General features: G+C 32.2%; 2 protein-coding genes across 3 annotated transcripts in view; both read right to left on the minus strand.

The window, feature by feature from the left end:
* The window catches only part of Bgm (acyl-CoA synthetase bubblegum family member 1), a 38,168-nt gene extending 23,625 nt beyond the window's left edge, over positions 1 to 14,543 (minus strand). The window contains exon 1 of the mRNA XM_077419735.1: positions 14,387 to 14,543. The gene's annotated coding sequence lies outside the window, so the exon portion shown is untranslated. The remainder of the gene's footprint in view (positions 1 to 14,386) is intronic.
* A 2,107-nt stretch (positions 14,544 to 16,650) lies between these two features.
* Positions 16,651 to 19,427, minus strand: LOC143904809 (translocon-associated protein subunit gamma). Of its 2 annotated transcripts, XM_077419747.1 has the most exons (4): positions 18,577 to 18,813; positions 17,829 to 17,956; positions 17,140 to 17,231; positions 16,651 to 16,965 (listed from the first exon to the last, which is right to left on the minus strand). In XM_077419747.1, exons 1-4 carry the CDS (start codon positions 18,704 to 18,706, stop codon positions 16,767 to 16,769), a joined length of 549 nt encoding a protein of 182 aa, XP_077275873.1. In that variant the 5' UTR covers positions 18,707 to 18,813; the 3' UTR covers positions 16,651 to 16,766. The 2 variants fall into 2 exon arrangements, with proteins under 2 accessions (XP_077275873.1, XP_077275874.1); XM_077419748.1 differs by lacking the exons at positions 16,651 to 16,965; positions 17,140 to 17,231 and adding an exon at positions 19,367 to 19,427 and having other exon boundaries at positions 17,830 to 17,956; positions 18,577 to 18,925.
* Positions 19,428 to 19,643: the final 216 nt, after the last annotated feature.

The following is a 19,643-nucleotide window of genomic DNA, read 5'->3' on the forward strand; positions in this document are numbered from 1 at the left end:
TTAGACTTGTATATATTTATACACAAAAAAGTTTTTTAATTCTAAGCAAAACCGCGCAAATATGATAACTTACCCCATACCCAGGGTTGGTTGTCACATGACTCTGGATTGATTGTCATGTATCTTTCATGTAGAGGAAACATACGACAATTAGTTCCTGTTTTAATATTTTATTAAAGCTAGTGCCAGTTTTTGGTAAATTAACTTAATAATATATTGCAGCATGAATTAAACGAAAAATTAATAATTTTCATAAACTTCGTAATATAATTCTCATAAACTTAGAGTAAATAAAAGAATAATAATTCTCATAAATTTTATAATACTTTCATAAACTTTCATAAAAGAATAATAATTCTCATAAATTTTGAATTCCATGTCATTTGAGACAACTTACCCTTTTAACGGTCATTTTGAACAAAGAAGATTATATTTATAAACTATATGGAATGACGGGGTTAACTAAATACAGGAAAAATTATCTAAAACTATAATATTTTTTATGACCAAAAAGAAATTACGACTAGTAATTCCAAAAACCAACGGAACAATAAAAATAGAGGCAAGAAAAATTTACTCACGACCTCCAAAATAATTTGTTAATAATTAATACGTATTTTTCCTAATATATCTTGTTTATCTCCGTTAATACTGAGAATATGATATTTATAATGTGATAATCATAAAATTCGGAAAATTTAAAGCAGATTAAAAAAAAAATCGTTTGGATACGTGCTTTTGTTGCAGAGAAAAGTAATTGTTAATTTAGCGAGCTTGGCGGACGCAGCGGCGGCTCGCGCGCCTGCGCGCCACGTAGTCGACCCGCCGCTGCGTCCAGCGGCGCTCTCGCTCTAAAACCGTTGTATTCGACTTTTTTTTTCGCCGAACCTGGCAGTCGAATTGCATCAGCGAAAAAAATTCCGCCGTTAAAGCACTCACTCTAGTACCTTCACACCAAATATTTCAAGTAAAAATATGAAATAATTTAGCTGTAAGCATTAATTATGTAAAAGTCAATTATCTCGGCTTCTATTGGTCGTATCGGGACGTTTTTTTTTGAAATTCATAATTTTTTAAGCGCAAACCAATGGTGCTATTTGCATTACTGTACGCCAATAAATAACGCCGATATTTAATATGCGAAATTTAAATTGTTTAAAATAATAGTCAAATTATAGAAAACAAAATATTTTTATTTTAATTCAAAAAGTAGACATCGTTACCTTTCATTTCCGATAAAGTGCATCAAAATAAGTTCACCCGTTCAGACGTGAGAGCCAAGCGTTCGATTTGCATAAATAATTTGTTAATAGGCAGCCATATAAAAATTGGAGGCGAGCCTTGTGCACACTTGTTCAGCATACTGAAAGGTATCATTGAGTGAATGTCCGCTTAAATATGATAATTTTTAACCCAGTTTTCGGGAACCTGTAAAAATGGCCCTTTTTTCGCGTATTTTTTGCAATTTTGCAATTGAAAAATTTTTTTAAATTTTTTTAAGGTTTATTCTTATAGGAAACTTTCTTCCGAACAATTTTCCTCTCTTCAAGTTTTGTCGTTTGACCAACACAGAAGGAGTTATTTAAAGAAAATTATACAGAAACGCGTTTTTAAATATATTTTGCAATAAAAAAAGGCGAAGCGGGCCGAGTTGATTCTAGAGACTTTACACGCTTGTTACGGGATATCATAAGAATCGATTAAATAAAATTCCAGCTTCGCGCCGTAAACTTCAATATTCTCATTTTTTAATAACCTTGACTCCCGGATTAAAAGAAGAATATTTCACTCAATCTGTTAAGTGAGATGTGAGATATAAGCTTATTTGTGACAACTTACCCGTGTGACTTTTAGCCACGGTCTCTCCTATAGGGGGAAGTGGGGGACATTGATACAGCGGGAACATTGATACATAGTGATCATATCTCTGCATGAGAAACATCTAAGAAGGTCACGTATCCATGCATAGACGTTATGATACACGAATAACCAAATTTCGTACGCGAGCAGTATAATAGCTACTTGATGAATGACAGGTATAAACGTGTTTTGCGTACTCTCAGGTAAATATTTTTAAAGTCTTTGAAGCGTGATTTTTTACATTAATCTGATTAATACTAAATAAATATTTCGTCAAAAGTAAGAAACAGTATATCTCTTACTAATTTGTCGAAAATATTGACATGACTTTGTATTATTTTCGGCTGAGAATATATTTTATTATGTATGACGCTGTGGGGCAGATTCGTACACAGACTCGAGGGGCACTTTGATACATATTAATATATGTAGTGGTTTATAGTATTAAGTAAGATATTTTCATTTTATTTTAGACGAAAATGGTAAGAACGATAGGGTCTATGTCGATGAAGATGCCGTAAACTGTAAACTTGATCTATCTTCTTATAACTTGTAAAAAAATTAATTAAAATATTTAAAAAATATGTATGTTGATAATTATTAATTCTAAGATAAAGTACAAAATGTGTTAATTTTTTTATTTTTGAGAATATTTAATTAGTTTTGCTTTTAAAAGTTTATTTGATTGATTAAACCTGCAATACTTAAGAAGTTGCAATACTTTAGAAGAGTTTAACAATAATTATTCTATGTGATAAGATAAATTACTTTTGTGTTTAAATGTTTTTCAAAGATGTGATTTGAGTTATTTTGTATTTCTAATTATTAGACTACTACGTACGTGAGTGATTAAAAAACAGATTCTTGTATTTTTATTTTCGAAATGATTGTTAATTCCGTATAAATAAATTTCTATATACAATAAACATAGCTTGTTTTAATAATAATCCAATTTATTTCTGAATAATATTAATATAGATCACTGAGAATCAAAGTGCCCCATGCTCGTATCATTGTATCCCGCATATGAGGCATATTGATACGAATTTCATTTTTTACAAAAAAATGTTATAACATTTCTTATTATTAACCTACAGCAAAAAGGCTATCAAAACACGTAAGTAGAAGGACAAGCCTTTAAATTTAACCTATTCCATTTATCTTAATCTATCTGCAAAGTTATTTATTTAACTTTTGAAAAAAATCGTATCAATGTCCCCCACTTCCCCCTATATTCACTTATTAGGATGTATGTTTTGTAATAAAATTTCAATTATCGTTATGTATCGCGCTACACAATGCCATATGTGGAACATATGGGATGTGTGTATGGCAATGTTTTCCAGAATAAATCTAGATACAAAAACATTATATCAGAAAACGTTATATGAGTAATCATTCATAAATATAGTTTATGAAAAGTCAAAGGAAACGCTCAGTATCCGCCTCACGCATGTCGCAACTGCATGTTTTAATATTGAGTTTGCAGCTCGCAGATGATAAGACTAAAGCTGCTTATGCAAGCAGCACCATATTATGACTTGCAAAATTCTATCACGCACTCTTCCTATGTTTTCCATTGGTTCAACAGTAACATACTGCCAAGTTGTTGATTACTGATATTGAGAATATATCTTGAAACTGCATTACGTCAAAACATGTTTGTAACATATACTGATAAATGCATACTTCGAACATTCATTTTGAACTTCTGTAATTAAGGAATTATGATAAACACAACTTACGCTCATCTCTTTTACTTAGCGCAATAATTTATTATTTAAAATATAATGCGTTTATTCTATATGTAATAATAATATTAATAATAATACATTTATATAATTAATACTTTATTTATTAATTTATTTATATTGGCATCAAAAGGAGGGCGAGGTATAATTCAATGACTGATCTACGGATGTGACATTCCGCAAATCTCGTTCTTAATTTCTTGTGCTTATTGTTAACCTTCACGTAACGGTGATATCCCCCCTTCCCTGAAATTGAGATCAGGTAAAATCCCCGATCTCGAAAGAAATGACTGAAATGACGGAAGAGATAACGCGAAGTAGTGTTGAGTGTGCTACCGGGAGATTAGATGTAAAGGACAAGGAGAATTAAGGAAGAAAATTCCGTGGTAAATATACACTATAGTGGTAAAAAATCAGGTCTCAGGGATCCACAGGATTCTATGTCGAGGAAGGAATAAGGAAAAGCATCCTGCTCTTTGAATCTGAATGATAGGCTCTGTAGAACTCAGACTCAGGAATAGATTTCAAAGTATAACCGTGATATCTGTACGCACCCACGGAGGACAACGAGGAGGAAGAGAAGGACAAATTTTACGACGATTTTGATCGTTTGCGGCAAAGTCAGCAGGCATGACATAACATTAATATTAGGAGACAATGCTAAGATTCGGGAAAGACTTTTTTATAAACAAAATAGTAAGTATGCACTCACTTATACATGTGGAAACGGACTACGGGTCCGTGAATTTGCCCCCTGCCTAGATATATATAGATCACCAGTGTCCTCTTTTAACATAATGCGGAAATCCATAAACAAACCAGGAGGAAGAGAAATTAATCAAATAGATTATTTGTCAATAGGAGGCTTGCAATTTCAATATTAGACGTTAGAAGCTGTCGTGAGGCTAATTGTGATTTGGATCACTTTTCGATTAAATTGAAGCTGAGGCAGAGACTGATTGTGAGAGAGGTGGAGGCAATAACTTCAGACGAATGAAATGAGACATTGAAAAACTTACTCAATTAAAGGAGGCCAGGATCTGCTTCTAGCTACTAGATAGTAATAACGGAACAGTCACAATGCCATCAAGTCAACAGGAAGCAGGAATGCTCAACGAATACTCACAAAAGACCTTGGGGCGGAGGGAGGGGGAGAATTTAGAACGTTGCGGCTCGATAACGATTCTAAAGCCTTGTATCCACGATGCTAGAAATTGAGATTTAACCAATCGCATTGTCAATTGCCGAATTCTTGAAATATGATTGGTCAATTCTTTCTCCGTCGAAGATCTCGGAACGATTTCTAGGGCCGATATATCACAGTCTCCGATATCCTAACGTGATCCTCCGATTAAACTCACTCTTCGTCTCTTTCTAGGGGGACAGTTAGAAAGAGATGCAGAGTGAGTTTAATCGGAGGATCACGTTAATCGGAGACTGTGATATCGGCCCCTAGTATTGTGGACATAAGGGTTAAGAAGTGAAATCCCTTCTCATATGTATTATATTTACATATATAGAGCGGTGTTTTGCTTTTCTCGATATATCTCGAAAAGTACGAGATATCAAAAAATGTTTTGTATAAAACTTTTGTGATAAGAATACCTCTATTTATAACAACACATTAATATATAATATTTAAAAAAATTAAATAAATAAATAATTAAAAAAAAATTATTTTTCAAAAATTATTTTTTCAAAATGTTATTAATGTAATTAAATAGAAGTATTCTTATCACAAAAGTTTTATATAAAACATTTCTTAATATCTCGAATACCTTTCGAAATATATATCGAGAAAAGCAAAAAGACGCTCTACATATAAGGGGTGGTTTTATTTCTTAGAATCGTTTTTAGGCCGTAACTGAAAATTTCTAAATTCACCTATTTATCCCCCTCCCCTCTACATGTATGTAAAGTTTCATCAAAATTAGAATTTTTCGGATTCGCAAGATTCTTTTCCCTTATCAGTGGGAAAGGATACAAACAGGGTAAGAGACGCGACGAATGAGACCTTCGAAAAGAAGAATAATAGAGATGAAAAAAAAAATGATATGACTGCGGCATGTGCTCCGAGCACGAGTTCTAAGATTATAAATTGATGAATCGTCGAACTAGAGCTCTAAAAAAGTAGGTATTCTCGTTCCGCCATTTTGGATCCAATCATATGTGAAAACATAACCTTTTCGTAAATGTCAACACGCTTTTCGGTCTCGTATTCTCAGAGCTTCCAAAATGACTGGCTGCGTTGCAATTAATTGCAATAATAGAAGCGAAAAAGGGTTTCAACTTTTTCGGAAAAGCGTATTGACGTTTACGAAAAGGTTATGTTTTCACAGATGATTGGATCCAAAATGGCGGAACGAGAATACTCACATTTATAGAGCCTTAGTCGAACGTAACTCCGCGCCCCCGAATTGAGTTCTGTTGTTATGTTATTCTCGTCTTGCTTTATGGTTTTTTTCTTAATGATATTCTTAATGATGTTTACTATTTTCTCGACCCTGAAATTTCCGTCTCATTTTCTGATAATAGTATATCTGGCTGTCCTCCTCTTCCGGAGGCGAATATACGTTGTCTGGAAATGTTCTTTCCATCGTTCTCATATTTCTTTTTTTTCTACCATTTTTTCCATTTATATTCTTACATGTATTTAATCTGGGTTGAAAGATGTGTTTTTAGTTTCTACCCAAGCAGCATTTTGACGTCCGCCCGACGTTAAGATAAACACACTTAACGTTGGTATCCAACGTTTTTGCTACGTCGTTCCAACCCTCTTTTGCACTAATTTGGGGAATCAAATTTAGGTTGTACCAACGTTGGAATCCGACTTATACATATAAGTTAAATTGAGGTTACATTTTTTCCACCAGTTTTAACGTTGGTATGTAAACTTTGATTTTGTACACTCTGCTAGACCTGAGGTTATTTTTTCACAACGTACATTTTAGGTGTAGTTTTCGTGCTACCATTCAAACCATATGACGGCATTGGTGTAATAAATGTATCATAATACGTACTTATCAATTTGGCACAAATAAAATGGCTTTATAGGAAAAATATAGTTTGCGCAGTCTTTGATACTATTGTAATTTTGCCATAAATACACGAACCCAGCACTGAAATTGTATAACAAACCCACTTTATTGATAAATGTGGAAAAGATAGGTCAAAATTAGACGAATCCTTTCTAAAATATTCCAATTTACTAAATATTCTAATAAATAACTAAAATTTTTTAAAGTGTAGATTTTAATTTTTTTTCATCAAAATTACTTTTAATATAAATATGTTGTCTCAAAATTTCTTAACAACAGATATTATATAAATGCTTTAAATTGTTAATAAAGTGCGTTAAAAAATTTAAATCTAAATATTTTGGAAAATGGCGGATTATTTGCCTTCCTCTTTGAGGAATGAAAATGGCGAAGTCAGCGTTCCACACTATATCAAACTTTACGTAGTAAAAGGTGCGATAAATTCTACTAAAATTTGTTTTTTCGTATAAAATAATTAACTTTTTCAGATTTTTCCAAACTAAAAAAGTAGTATACCACTGTAGGCAAAATTGTACCTATATTGACTAAAAGTCTTAACAAGGTCGCCAAACTGACTTAACATGTCAATAAAGTATCAATTAGTTGAAAATTCTATACTAGATTTGCGAATGAGTCGTATATCTTAACCAAATCCGACCTATGCAATACCATCTATATGGTGATCTAGAGCATGGTTATGGAAGCCGTACAGCCGAGCGAACGCGCTCTCGAGCTGTAAACCGCGCGGCGCGCGCGCGTTGTTTCCCGACGACGCGACGATAACCGCGTGAGATGAGATGGACCGGTTCGGCTGTGGATCGTCAACATTCGTCGCATAGTCCTCGTAGCTCACGCACGACGCCGCGAATTTCCGTCGACGATGCCCGCTTGACGCAGCAGTAATCTGCTCTACATTTTTTTAGGCAGAATTTGTTACCATTTCTCGCGATTTCTTAACGTCAGTCAGAAATGACCACAGGCGACGTTTCACAACGTTAGCGTTTTACAACGTTTGATAACAAAACGTTGGTTTACGTTGGGAATTACGTATTGAAGTCGCTCGAAAAGTATAGTGCAGAGTATAACGTCAGGCGAACGTTAAATATTTTAACGTCGGGTAATAGGACTTAAACTGTTTCGAATTTGACGTTGGGAAAGTGATAAAAAAAGCACGTCGTAATTTTAACGTTTAGACAACGTCCAAAAAACGTTAGTAATTATAAGTTACATTTTATAACTTTCTTGAACCGCTTACAACGTTGTGATTAGTAGAAAAGTAGTCCTTAGTCGGAAAGTTAACCGAAAAATGCTGCTTGGGTATACTAAAGTAAAACACTTTCACTTTACCCTGCGCATGGACTATCTCAATTTCAGAAGTTTTTGCTGTCAGAAACTCTCTTCTTCCTCCTGCCCCCCTATTTTGTAACTCTTAACGACAGTTTCGTTATCGTTATACTTGCGTTGCGCAGATATTATGTATAGTAAAAAAGCTGCGCAACGACAATATAACGATAACGAAACTGTCGTTAAGAGTTACAGAATAGGCCCCCTCTTGATCCCCGCTTTTTGGCTACTGCTCTCAACTCCTTTTAACGTTGCAGGTTACTCCGCATATTCCTGGATAGAAATACGTTTCTTGCAAGTAACTCAGTTATACCTTCGGATGATCTTTTCGTACACAACTGCCACAATAGATTCAGGCAGCGCCAAGACCGATTTTTTATTGTAGGCCTGAGACCCTTGAAAGCGAAAGAATGTCGACAGCTACAGCTACCTCTGACAATAGGAAGGTTTTGAGAAAAATATACGAACCAATTAGAAACAACGACGAGTTCTCCTTGGCAAAAATTGTTAGTAAGAGATTGTGTTTATATTTGTTTATGAAGAGTTGTATCAATGGTTACACTATTTATGAAGAATTTTATTGATGGACTGTTTGGAAGCACATTGCAAACATCTGGCTCAAACTCTCTTTGCTGACAAATATTTTATAAATACTTAAAAAACTCTAATGGAAACGTTTGAGACTATATGTCATTAAACGCCACTTAAACACTTCATAAGAAACACTTTGAAAAAGGTCACGTAACATTGATTTCAGCGTACATTAAAACAATCTTACAACATCTCTGAAACGTTCTGTTCATAAACAATTAATAAACATCTCCACAACATGGAAATCTCTTTTAATAAAAACATTCTCAAACGCAAATAAGTCACTTTTTAAATACTACGACAAAAACGCTAAATTATTTACAATTCTAAATCATAAATGACATCCGATGGAATCCGTTTCTCGTATTTAAAATATGACGAACGATATGGTATAAGAACGATACATATAAATCACGGAACTGCACAACTCGAATTATCCATTGTATCGCGTGGAGTACTTTGATAGTAAAGTGTGGCACACTTTTAGATTGATATAACGTCAATGTAATTTTATTTTAGTATGGTACCTTTATTTTTTTAAAGATTGATAATAATTAAATAAACATAAGACATAAAATGTATGTATTTATTATGACAAATCTTGCTTCTTAAATTTAAGATTTATTTTAGATGACTTTAATTAAGATTTAAGAATAGGCGCTCGTGTTTTTGAAGTGTTGCAAATATTCACGAGGTGTTTTAAGCAGCGCTGTGAACTGCTGCCTAAACTGCAACATTCCGAAAATACCATACAACACTTTCCGAACGCCTATCAAACGTGTAACAGTGAAAACATCTCATAAACAATTTAATAAATGTTTTAAAGCTCAAATGAAACATCTACTCAACACTTAACCAGTTCACTGGGTAACGCGAAATCAACGTTTTGTGCCAAAACTGGTAAGACCTGTTTTCAGCGATCCAAAAAGTTTGGGTGTACCAAGTTATATTCAAATCCGTTAAACATTGGAAGAAACATTCACGGTGCGCATATATGCGTCATTACCAGTATAGTGTGGCACTTTTTTTTCCGCGCATATATGCGTCATTACCACACGGAAAAAACGATATGATTGCCACATCCAACTGGTTAAAGGGACTAGGCAGTCAGAAAATCGATTTTTTTTAATTGCATTTTTCGAAAGTACTATCCTTCCCGAATAAAATGCCGTTTGGTTCATGTTAAAATTCGCAAAATTAAGGATTTGACAGCCAAAAAGAGGTACGTAGTAGTTATTGTACTCACAAGTTTTTCAAAACTTTAAACGCGTTTTTCTCGAAATCTTTTTTTCTCTTCGTTTTGCAGTAATTGCAAAAAGCCGGAGGTTCAAATCGATTTAAAAAAAATTGAGCATATGTAAAACATGTCTAGTTAAAACCTGAACCTACGCAGAAGTCTGTAAAAACTTCTGTTTTGACAAAAAAAAATAAAATAGCACTTTCTTTTCAATGAAAAATCACGTTTTTTTACATTTGCAGCTGCCATTTCTTTAATTTTGATTCTTTTTGTTTTTAAATAGGTTCAGTGCAGAATGGGGTCTTAGAGTGCCAAATTTTCTAGGAAAAATGTACAATTCAATTTTTTATGGCCAGGATCACTGCAAAACCACAACGGCACCAGAAAAACCGCCTATGCATTAGAAGACTGTAGCGCCGTCATAAATATATATATATATATTATTTAAAAAAATTTTTTTTACTTACTGTTTATGGTACTAGTAAACATTACCTAAAAGTACTAGTCACAATTGTATTCATTTCCTTGTAATTAATTCCCAAAAAAGGTTACATTTTTACCAAATCTGACTGCCTAGTCCCCTTAAGCAAGCTTCTTATAAACTTTTAATTTAATATACATATTTAATAAACATTTTCGTCGGAGCTACAGAATCCTACACTATGGAAATGCATATTGCAATAGCAAAACCATAGTCTACTATATCAGATCACAAAGGATAAGATGGCTGGGATACTTGATTCGTATGTCGGAAGACAGAGTATATAGTTATAGAAATCTTTCAACTTGTACGGCTCCAGAAGAAGAAGAAGACCCCGGGAAAGGTAGGTAAATTCCGTGGTGACGGCCCCTGTAGAAAGATAAAGTTGTCAACTGGAAAAGAATTGCAGAAGACTGCAGGCAAGGAACAGTCGCGCAAACTTTGGTCCACATAGGACTATAATGCTACAGAAGAAGAAGAAAAAGAAGAAGAAGGAGAGAAGATCTATTTATATTAACACTTCTCGCGTATGAGATCGATGTGCACTGGCGATTGACAACGTATTATTGTAAATATTTTTTGAATAAAATCGGGAGATCAATACGTATGTTCTGATAAATGAGTCATAAAATGACAAAAATAATACAATGCGTTGTTGCCGAGTAGTTTTGGTGCAGATGTATTATTAAGGAGGTTCGATGGCTTCATCGGAGGGAGTAGTGGGACGCGCGGGTTCTGGAAACAGCGCACTAGCGTTTGAAGTAGTGGGAATGAAGGGGATTGCTCTGATTGGTCGCCGCGTGCGTATAATGCGTGCTGCTGTTCACGTCGTTCACGACCGTGGCAGTCTAGCAGACGAAAAATCAAGCAATTTATGCTTTAATAATTAATTTTTCTACAAAATGTGCGGTAACCTTCCCTTTTCTTTCGCTCATTTATTTGTAAATTATTAAGTTACATGTGCATATTTTTTTTCCTTATCAGTTGCATTTTTTTTGCACTTATTTCATTCTGAAGGTATATGCAATTATAGCATTTCTCATAAAAATCTATGTTAAAAATGCAGCCAGTTTCATGACATTTTAATATGTTGTTCTGGAATGCAAAATAGAATTATGTGAATTTTTTGGGAATTTTTCACCGTTTCGTTTTGAAAAAAATCTAATCCAAAAATTGTATTTTTTAAATTTTTGGATTAGATTTTTTTCAAAACGGGACGGTGAAAAATTCCCAAAAAATTCACATAATTCTATTTTGCATTCCAGAACAACATATTAAAATTTCATGAAACTCTCTGCATTTTGTTGTAGCCATAATATAATACTTTGTTAACTTCAGAATAACGTATGTCCTTGTGTTCGAATAATATAAAATTCAATCATTCTCTCCAAAAAATAAGAAAAAAGTCAATGCGAATAAAACGGAAAGATTTCATCTTATGACGCGAAATATTATTTTATCTTATTATCGGAAGAGCACTTTGAATGTTTTAATTATTATCTGGATAACTTTCAGTTTTCTAATATTTGAAATATCCTTCGGATTTGATTACACTTGAAATATCAAGATAATCGGAGTATTTTACCAGAATTAAAATATGTCGATTGCAGTATATAGGTCCGAAATGCTAATGGCAATTTATACTGTCATCTAGTTATATCGATCGCAACCGGTCAATGTTACTTAAAAGCTTTAAGTTAATTGCTATATACAATCTGGAATGACGATGGTTATAGCATGTTGGTGAAACATTAATGCCAAGAAATATGACGTTTCCTCGAAAAGAATACAAGTACATAGGAACGTATTAAGAGATCGTGAAAAGACACAGAAAATTTTCGTTATTTTGTACGTCTTCTTTTTTTATATCCAGATTTATCAGCTAATATGGCATTTTTAAAAATATTTATTAAAATATTAATTATGTTTTGTACTAAAATTTTTGATAATAAAACCCATTTTAATTTGATTTTATTTCAAACAGATTAAATTGTTATTTAATTACAATTATGCAACAATATTTAATATTGCATGTTAAATATTTGTATAAAATTTAGAAAAACTGCGGTCGATTTTCATTTTCGATAATCAGAGGCCGATTCTAAATTAATCATTTGTGCAGGACACTAGAAATGGACTCAACAGTTATTTCTTCGTGTTTTCATTTTATAATGATTATCAATACGGACAGATAAGTCATTTGTTGACACTATGTTCAAAGTTGTTTCATATTTTATCACTATAGAAGTTAGAGATACAAGTTGAGGTATGCACACATGATAAAATTGAAGAAGAAATTTTAGACACGAAAATATCTAAAGAAGATTTTATTAATGCAAAAAACTTCCACTTTTTTAATATTTAATAATTCCATATTTAATATTATTTACCGCGATATAACGTTGCTAATTAAATTTAAATTAGATTGGATAAGGAAAAAAATATGTGGATTAAACGATATACAGATTACATGTTAAACGAAATGCAAAGCCAACTGAACAGAATGATATTATGATATATACGTTAATTGAGAAATAATCGTTAGAATTTAGAACTGGTTACCGATTGCCCTTAATACCTGCAGTTATTGAGCTAATTTCGACTGTCGTATGACCGGATACGCTAATTAACTAACATTGAACGGAAAATTTCTAGAATCTACTTGAATGTCGAACTGCTTCAACCGATTACTTATCGTTATAAAATAAAAAATGTAAAAGTTTCGCTCATTTCTACTGCGTATCGCATATTGCGATATAACTGTAAGATATAGACGTCATCCGTCGATTAGATGCAGTTTCAGTCCTGTATCATACGTGTACACTCTATCGGCAGGAATGCCTAGACATAATACATATAATACATATATACATGTACATATATGTCATATACATATCAAAATGTCCAGGCATTCCTGCCGGTCAGTGTACTGTACGTGGTTTATGTATAGATTATTTATAGCAAATTATTAAATCCATTTTTATCGGCACGTAAATGCAAATAATTTGTCATATTTTTCTCGTTTATTTTTCTCCATGCGCCATAAAAATAAACGCAAGATTGACAGAAATGCTTAATTTTTGATTAATGCACGTTCTAACGGCACTAAAATATATGTATGTTATTTCGATGAGAATTTAAAACTGATGCTAAATCCATTATCAATAATGTTTATCAACTCAAATTTTTGAAAAAAATATATTTGGAAGAGAATATTAATAATATTTTAATGAGAATATTAATAAACTTTTTTATCATTTGTACAAGGTAAAATGTAAAAAGCATTTAATGCAAATAATGCAGTAAAATTATGAAGCTCGTTTTTCGAACAATTGATAATATTATACCTCGAGAATTCTAACGTTTTTTTTCTTGTGCTCGTAATTTTTGTAAATTAAGGAATGAAACTGTAAATATAATATATAGGTACATAAAAGAAATTAATTTGCACATAAAGCTGGGTATATTAGCGAATAAACGGCGAACACACGAACGTTCGGACATTCGTGTTTGTGTTCCTAAATTGTTTGTTCTTTTTTTCGGTTGCACTAAAAACACCAGAATCTGCATGTAGCAATTTGATATTTTTGATTATATCTGTTGAATAATGACAATACCCATCTTAAAACGATTCTTAAAAATAATAATAAACCCTTAAAAATTACCTATTCGAAAATAGATGGTCAACTGTTTTCAAGTCAATCATCTATTTTCTTCGCAAAACTTGTAATAATAAATACAAATTCGAAAGAGAAATAATTTTGTATGGAATATTAAATACAGGTACGCTCCATTAGTTTCCTAATAAAATTTTCAAATTAACTGTACTAACTATATCTCCCTCATAAAAAAAATAAAAATCAGCTAAATTATTTCCTTATTGTAATAAATTTCATCATAAAAATAACATTTAAAAGTGTTTATGTTACGTGCGAAAAGCAACATGGAATAAAAGATCTTTTATTTTTTTTTTGTATTTTTACCTAATTATATAAATTTTTTAATTTAAATTATTTTATCAAATAGTTTACATCGCAATTTCCCTCAACGACTCCAAATATCCCAATTTTCGTTTGCCACTCACCTGGTCTTTCTTTGCTTCCCAATTCCCTAAACCAATAATTCCCGCGTGTTCGATTTATGTTTCTGAACTGTTAGTTGGGTCACTCATCCGAACCGTGCGACAGCTCGTGCAACACTGACTTTCAGACTTTTCAAGAACTCAGTCCACCTATGTCGATCACGCTATACATAAGCCGACGTCTAATGCACTATTAACACAAAATACGTCTTTAGTTTTTCGCATCGATTTAAGATCGAATAAAAAAAAATTAAAATTAGCCCATTCTCAACAGCACATTATGGAAAATGAGTTATTGTTAAGATAAAATTAAGTTGCATGAGGCTTACGAGAAATATTAATACACTTCTATTAATTTTGGAATTCTTACGCATTCCATACGTAATGCGCATGTTTCTCAATTTTACGTTATTAGATTTTCACAGTTCAATTAACATATAATAATTTTTATAGCTTAATTGGTTTTATGCGTATGGACCATGGACCGCATAAAACATTGCGAGTTAAAATAAGATTTTAATGTTTTAATTTAAATCGTTCGATTCCATTATTATTTACAAAAGTAAAAAATTATCCATTTAATTTAATAATTACATTTGTTAACATCATTCTGGATATGAAATATGTAATAATCGAATATCTACTGAAGAAGATTAATGAAATAGTGCGTGCTTCGTTGTATCGTCACAGTATCTTAAATTCTAATTTATTTATGTAATTATCAATCTTTTTTTTTTTTTTTTTTTTTTTTTTTTTTTTTTTTTTTATCGAACTGTGAAAATGTACGATTTCTGAGAAAAAAATTGGAATATTTTTAAAATTATAAAGAAATAAATTAGGCATTAGCATTCGAAAAGTACTTCTTGTGTTATATAATATATAAAAAGCATGTACTTACAGCACCTGTTTATTGGTGTGAATAGAAAGACAAATTTTTTTTAATGGATACCAGATGAAGAAAACATACCTATATGAAAATATTTTAATTATTTGGAGGCGAGAGAGAGAGAGGGGTTTTCTTTTTTTTATAATTTCTGTTCGTATATACAAGAAAAATAAAAAGGATTAAAAAATAATTAGAAAAATGATTTTTTGCATATATTACTTTTTTTACAAAAAAGTTAACCCAGACAACATGCGTGTCATCGTAAAGACGTTTTTAAAGTGTTTTTATGATGTCTTTTATATATGCATGCTGTCTGTGAAATTTTAGGAAATGAGGAAAAATTGCCAATGTATATAATCATATATGAATATATTAATCGTATCTATATAAAATATGATTATAATATATATGTAGAATATAGAAGATAATAATATATATAGTGTATATATAGAATATTTATTAATATTTATTCTATTATTTAATCGCAATTTTACTTTGTGTGAAAAATAATGCATTTTTTTTAAATTATTTTTTAATTATTCTTCTAATGTACTATATATATTCAATTATTTTTCTTATATACGAACGAAGATTATAGTTATAAGAGAAAAAACATACATATAAAAAATTGTTTCCTAAGAAATCTTCTACTAGTGATTTTCTATGAGTGACGTTAATTATATGTATATGCTGATATGTTCTTTTACATGCGCGTTCTATTTTATATCTTTTTACAAATATTATATTAATATGCAAAAATATAAATTATTGCATGAAGTTGTCACACATTAAAATGAGATCAAGCATGGCACATTATACAGGATCAAAATTAAAATCTTCATTTTTTTCATACAAATAAAAGCATACAGTTGCAACAGTTTTTTTTACTGGTGGCAAATACAAAATAATATTAATAATAATGATAATGAGGCGCCATGGTTATCAACCGTGAACATTAACGGTTGATAAGCACTGTCAATGATTAATGATTCATCAACTTAATAATATAACAATTTATAATATATTTCATAAGTAATGATAATTGTTGCTGAAAAATTTCACAAAACATTTTTTAAGAGAATAGCAAGTCAGATACTTCACACACTTAGTGACTTTTTAGATATATTATAGTATAGATATTATAATAACAATAATATAATTATTTACATAATAATTATAACAATAACTTGTCGGTAATGTAATTTTTTTATAAGTGTCTTGTCGATGTGATTCTTCCATACTACAATTATTGTATACGTACCTGCATAAGGTTACAATAAGGGATAGTTTTACTTAACTTAACAAAAATAATTTTTATATCATTTACAGTTTAGAAATATTAGTCAATGTCTGGGGATAGCAAATAATTCGTAGCAAATAATTTTATTATAAATAGAAATGTGTTTATTACCTATGATATTGTTCCATATCAAAAGACAAATCGAACAGATGGAGGTCTCTTATGAAATTAGTTAACAGAGTACACGGGCTCGTATATTATTGGGATCCCGTTGAGAATAATGCCAGGAATGCGCTGGTGGCGCCTACGGAGAGTATATAGTTTACTGCAGGCGTGAATGTTTTTAAAACGTAAAACGAAGATACGATGACGAATGCCAGGAAAAGGGCGTTATTGTAGAAAATGGAGAATGTTGTTGCTTCATAATCCGCCACTTCATTCTTCTTCCATAAGATCCTAGATATTTGAACATAACATAAATTAATATTTCGCAGAAGGTATGGGATATACTTTTATAATAATGATCAATTATGCCAAAACGATCACTTAAGATTTAGAAGATGCCGCACAGCATTCAAGGCACAATTGATCGATCAGCCATTTGAGTTTTAAAAAAATACAAAATATTACCTTTCGTCCTTTTCTTTCTTGCTCATCTTCTTATCTTCCGCAAGTTTGCGGCTTATTTCCTTAGTTACAGCATCTTCCCTTTTTACAGCAATCTGTAACATACACACATACAAAATATTATAATATATATTTAATTATAATACTATATTCTTGTTATATATACATCAGGATTATATTCATCAAGTTTTCAACAAATTTGGAGCAAAAATAAAAAGTTAAAGTCCTTTACTGTTTTACGAATTATTTAAAAAATGATTTATTAATTTTTATAAGTATACTTCTATCATGATTTAGGAGAAAAATATTGATATCCTGGATTAAGGTTTTCCAACCTTTTCTATTCAGGCCATATTAAAATTTTTGTAATGAGCTATTACATATCTTTTCACGATGTGAAAATCCGAAAAGTGAGAGTTCACTAGAGTATCTACGATTTCATTGGTCGAAATCTAGTAAATCTGTTCACTTTTTGCATTTTCACCTGGTGAAAAGATACATAATAGGCCCGTAGAGGGTCGAGAATAAGTTTTATTTTAGAAAATCGTATGAAAACAAATTTTTTTTATTTTAAAATTCTTTTATATTATATATAATATCGAAATTTTTCTTGACAAGCCTAATCAAACTTCAGGGAGGCTGGATCTGACTGTAGGTTGGGAACCCCTATCCTAGATATGTGTACAACATACCTTGTGTTTGAGGATGAACTTTGTGTTCTTATATGCCAAGGCAAGGGCATATGTGCTCGCCAACGTAACCAGTACGAAAGAGATCAAGTTGGAGTATAGATCGATCAAATGTATTCTCCAAAACAACCCTAATAAAAAAAAACACAATATAGTTAATAAAAGGTAAAGATTTCATATAATTTATTTTGCAATAAATATTAAATATCAAATCTAAATAAACAAAGATACACTGGACATTAAATTATATCTGTTATTAAAATTAGACTAAGAAATTGTATACATAAATGCATATCGATGAGTGAAAACAATTTCTAATTTTAATATTCTGGTTTAAGAATGGTCATTTAAATCTAAAAACATAAACATATTTAAAAGTACACTGGTCTGTTGCTTTCTATTGGAAACATTGTTCTGCTGTAATTATTATAGAGAAAAATCTTTCTATATATCGACTGTGTTTTTATTATAATAAATAACTTATTCGAACATCATATAACAAGCTTCGTATTCAAAATATCATACAAAAATATATTAATTATAGAATTCGTCTGCTGTACAACGTTCGCAAAGTTCTAAGGCATAACTATATATCCATTTTTAATAATTCTCCAGCTGCATTTTACATCAGACGATAAATCAGACAACGTGAAATTTTATACGGCAGAAATTGAATTGCATAAAGTAACAGAGAAAACTGATGAAAGGTGTTATCTCTTGTCGCGCGAGCTTGACAAGTGTCCGCACTCACAGATCGGTATCGCCGAGACGATGAAAGCATTGCCGTAGAACAGTGCCGAGGATTTCGTCGACACGTTCCTGGAGAAGTCCTGCAGCAGCAGCTCCTCCTCTTTGGTAAATGCCTTGGACTTTCCTGACATTTTCGGTAACAGCCACAAAGACAACCGGACAACCGTTCGGCCACGAGGATCGCGACTTGACTTGACGCCTGACGGACGGAGACGATCGGAAACGACGGAAACAAATGGCCGCGCATGCGTAAAGAGCGTCGGTGTGGAGACGTGTGGTGACGTGTCCTTCGTCGTCATTCTTCGCCGATATCGATCGAGGCGCGAGGCGCGAGTCCTGCCACCTGTAATCTGTAATAAGTGATTCGTCGCAAAACTTCGCCGAACTTCGTATGTCAGAAATCTAATTTACCGATTAATTTACTGATTTCGTTCGGATCGGGTGATTTTTTTTAAATCATGACACTTTTCTAATTCGGAGCCCAAATAGACCGGGAATAAGTTGGCGCTGCAAGTTCATATTTTTTAATAAACTCTCTATTACTACGGCTGCATTCCGATATTCACTGCCAGTACTGAAAAGCTATAGTTTATGTCACGTGTATTATAGATTTTCAGTACTGGTAGTGCATTGCAGTGAATATCGGAACACAGCCTACGTTTACGCGAGCGTTACTTCTGTAGTAACTTACGATATATCACTCGTTTACGAGTAAATTATCGTAAGTTACTACAAAATCCCGTTTACGCGAAGAAATTATCGTGTTACTACAGAAGTAATGGAGGATTCACATTGCGTCCGATCACGTCCGATGTTCGACGTACGACGATCCGACATCCAATAACAGAATTTATTATTAGAGACAAAAATTTCCTATTGGATGTCGGATCGTCGTACGTCGAACATCGGACGCAGTGTGAATCCTCCATAACGCTCGCGTAAACGTAGGCTGCGGTCCACTTGATGCTAGAAATGTTTTGGAGCGTTCTTCTTCTCCTTCTTTCTTCGTTGAAAGAAAAGAGAAGAGGAATGCTTCGAAGCATTTGTAGCGTCAAATGGACCGCAGCC

The sequence above is a fragment of the Temnothorax americanus genome, unplaced genomic scaffold (genome assembly GCF_048541705.1).
Source record: "Temnothorax americanus isolate GAGA-0224 unplaced genomic scaffold, ASM4854170v1 Scaffold58, whole genome shotgun sequence".
Classification (NCBI taxonomy): domain Eukaryota; kingdom Metazoa; phylum Arthropoda; class Insecta; order Hymenoptera; family Formicidae; genus Temnothorax; species Temnothorax americanus.

Bases quoted from the DNA above. Each gene is read 5' to 3' on its own strand.
- LOC143904809 (XM_077419747.1), bottom strand. From the start codon at position 18,706: ATGTCAGGAAAGTCCAAGGCATTTACCAAAGAGGAGGAGCTGCTGCTG. The intron at 17,232-17,828 runs GTATGTTGTACA...TGTATGTTACAG, and splicing joins AGTTCATCCTCAAACACAAG to ATTGCTGTAAAAAGGGAAGA. The intron at 16,966-17,139 runs GTAATATTTTGT...TCAAATATCTAG, and splicing joins AAGAAAGAAAAGGACGAAAG to GATCTTATGGAAGAAGAATG.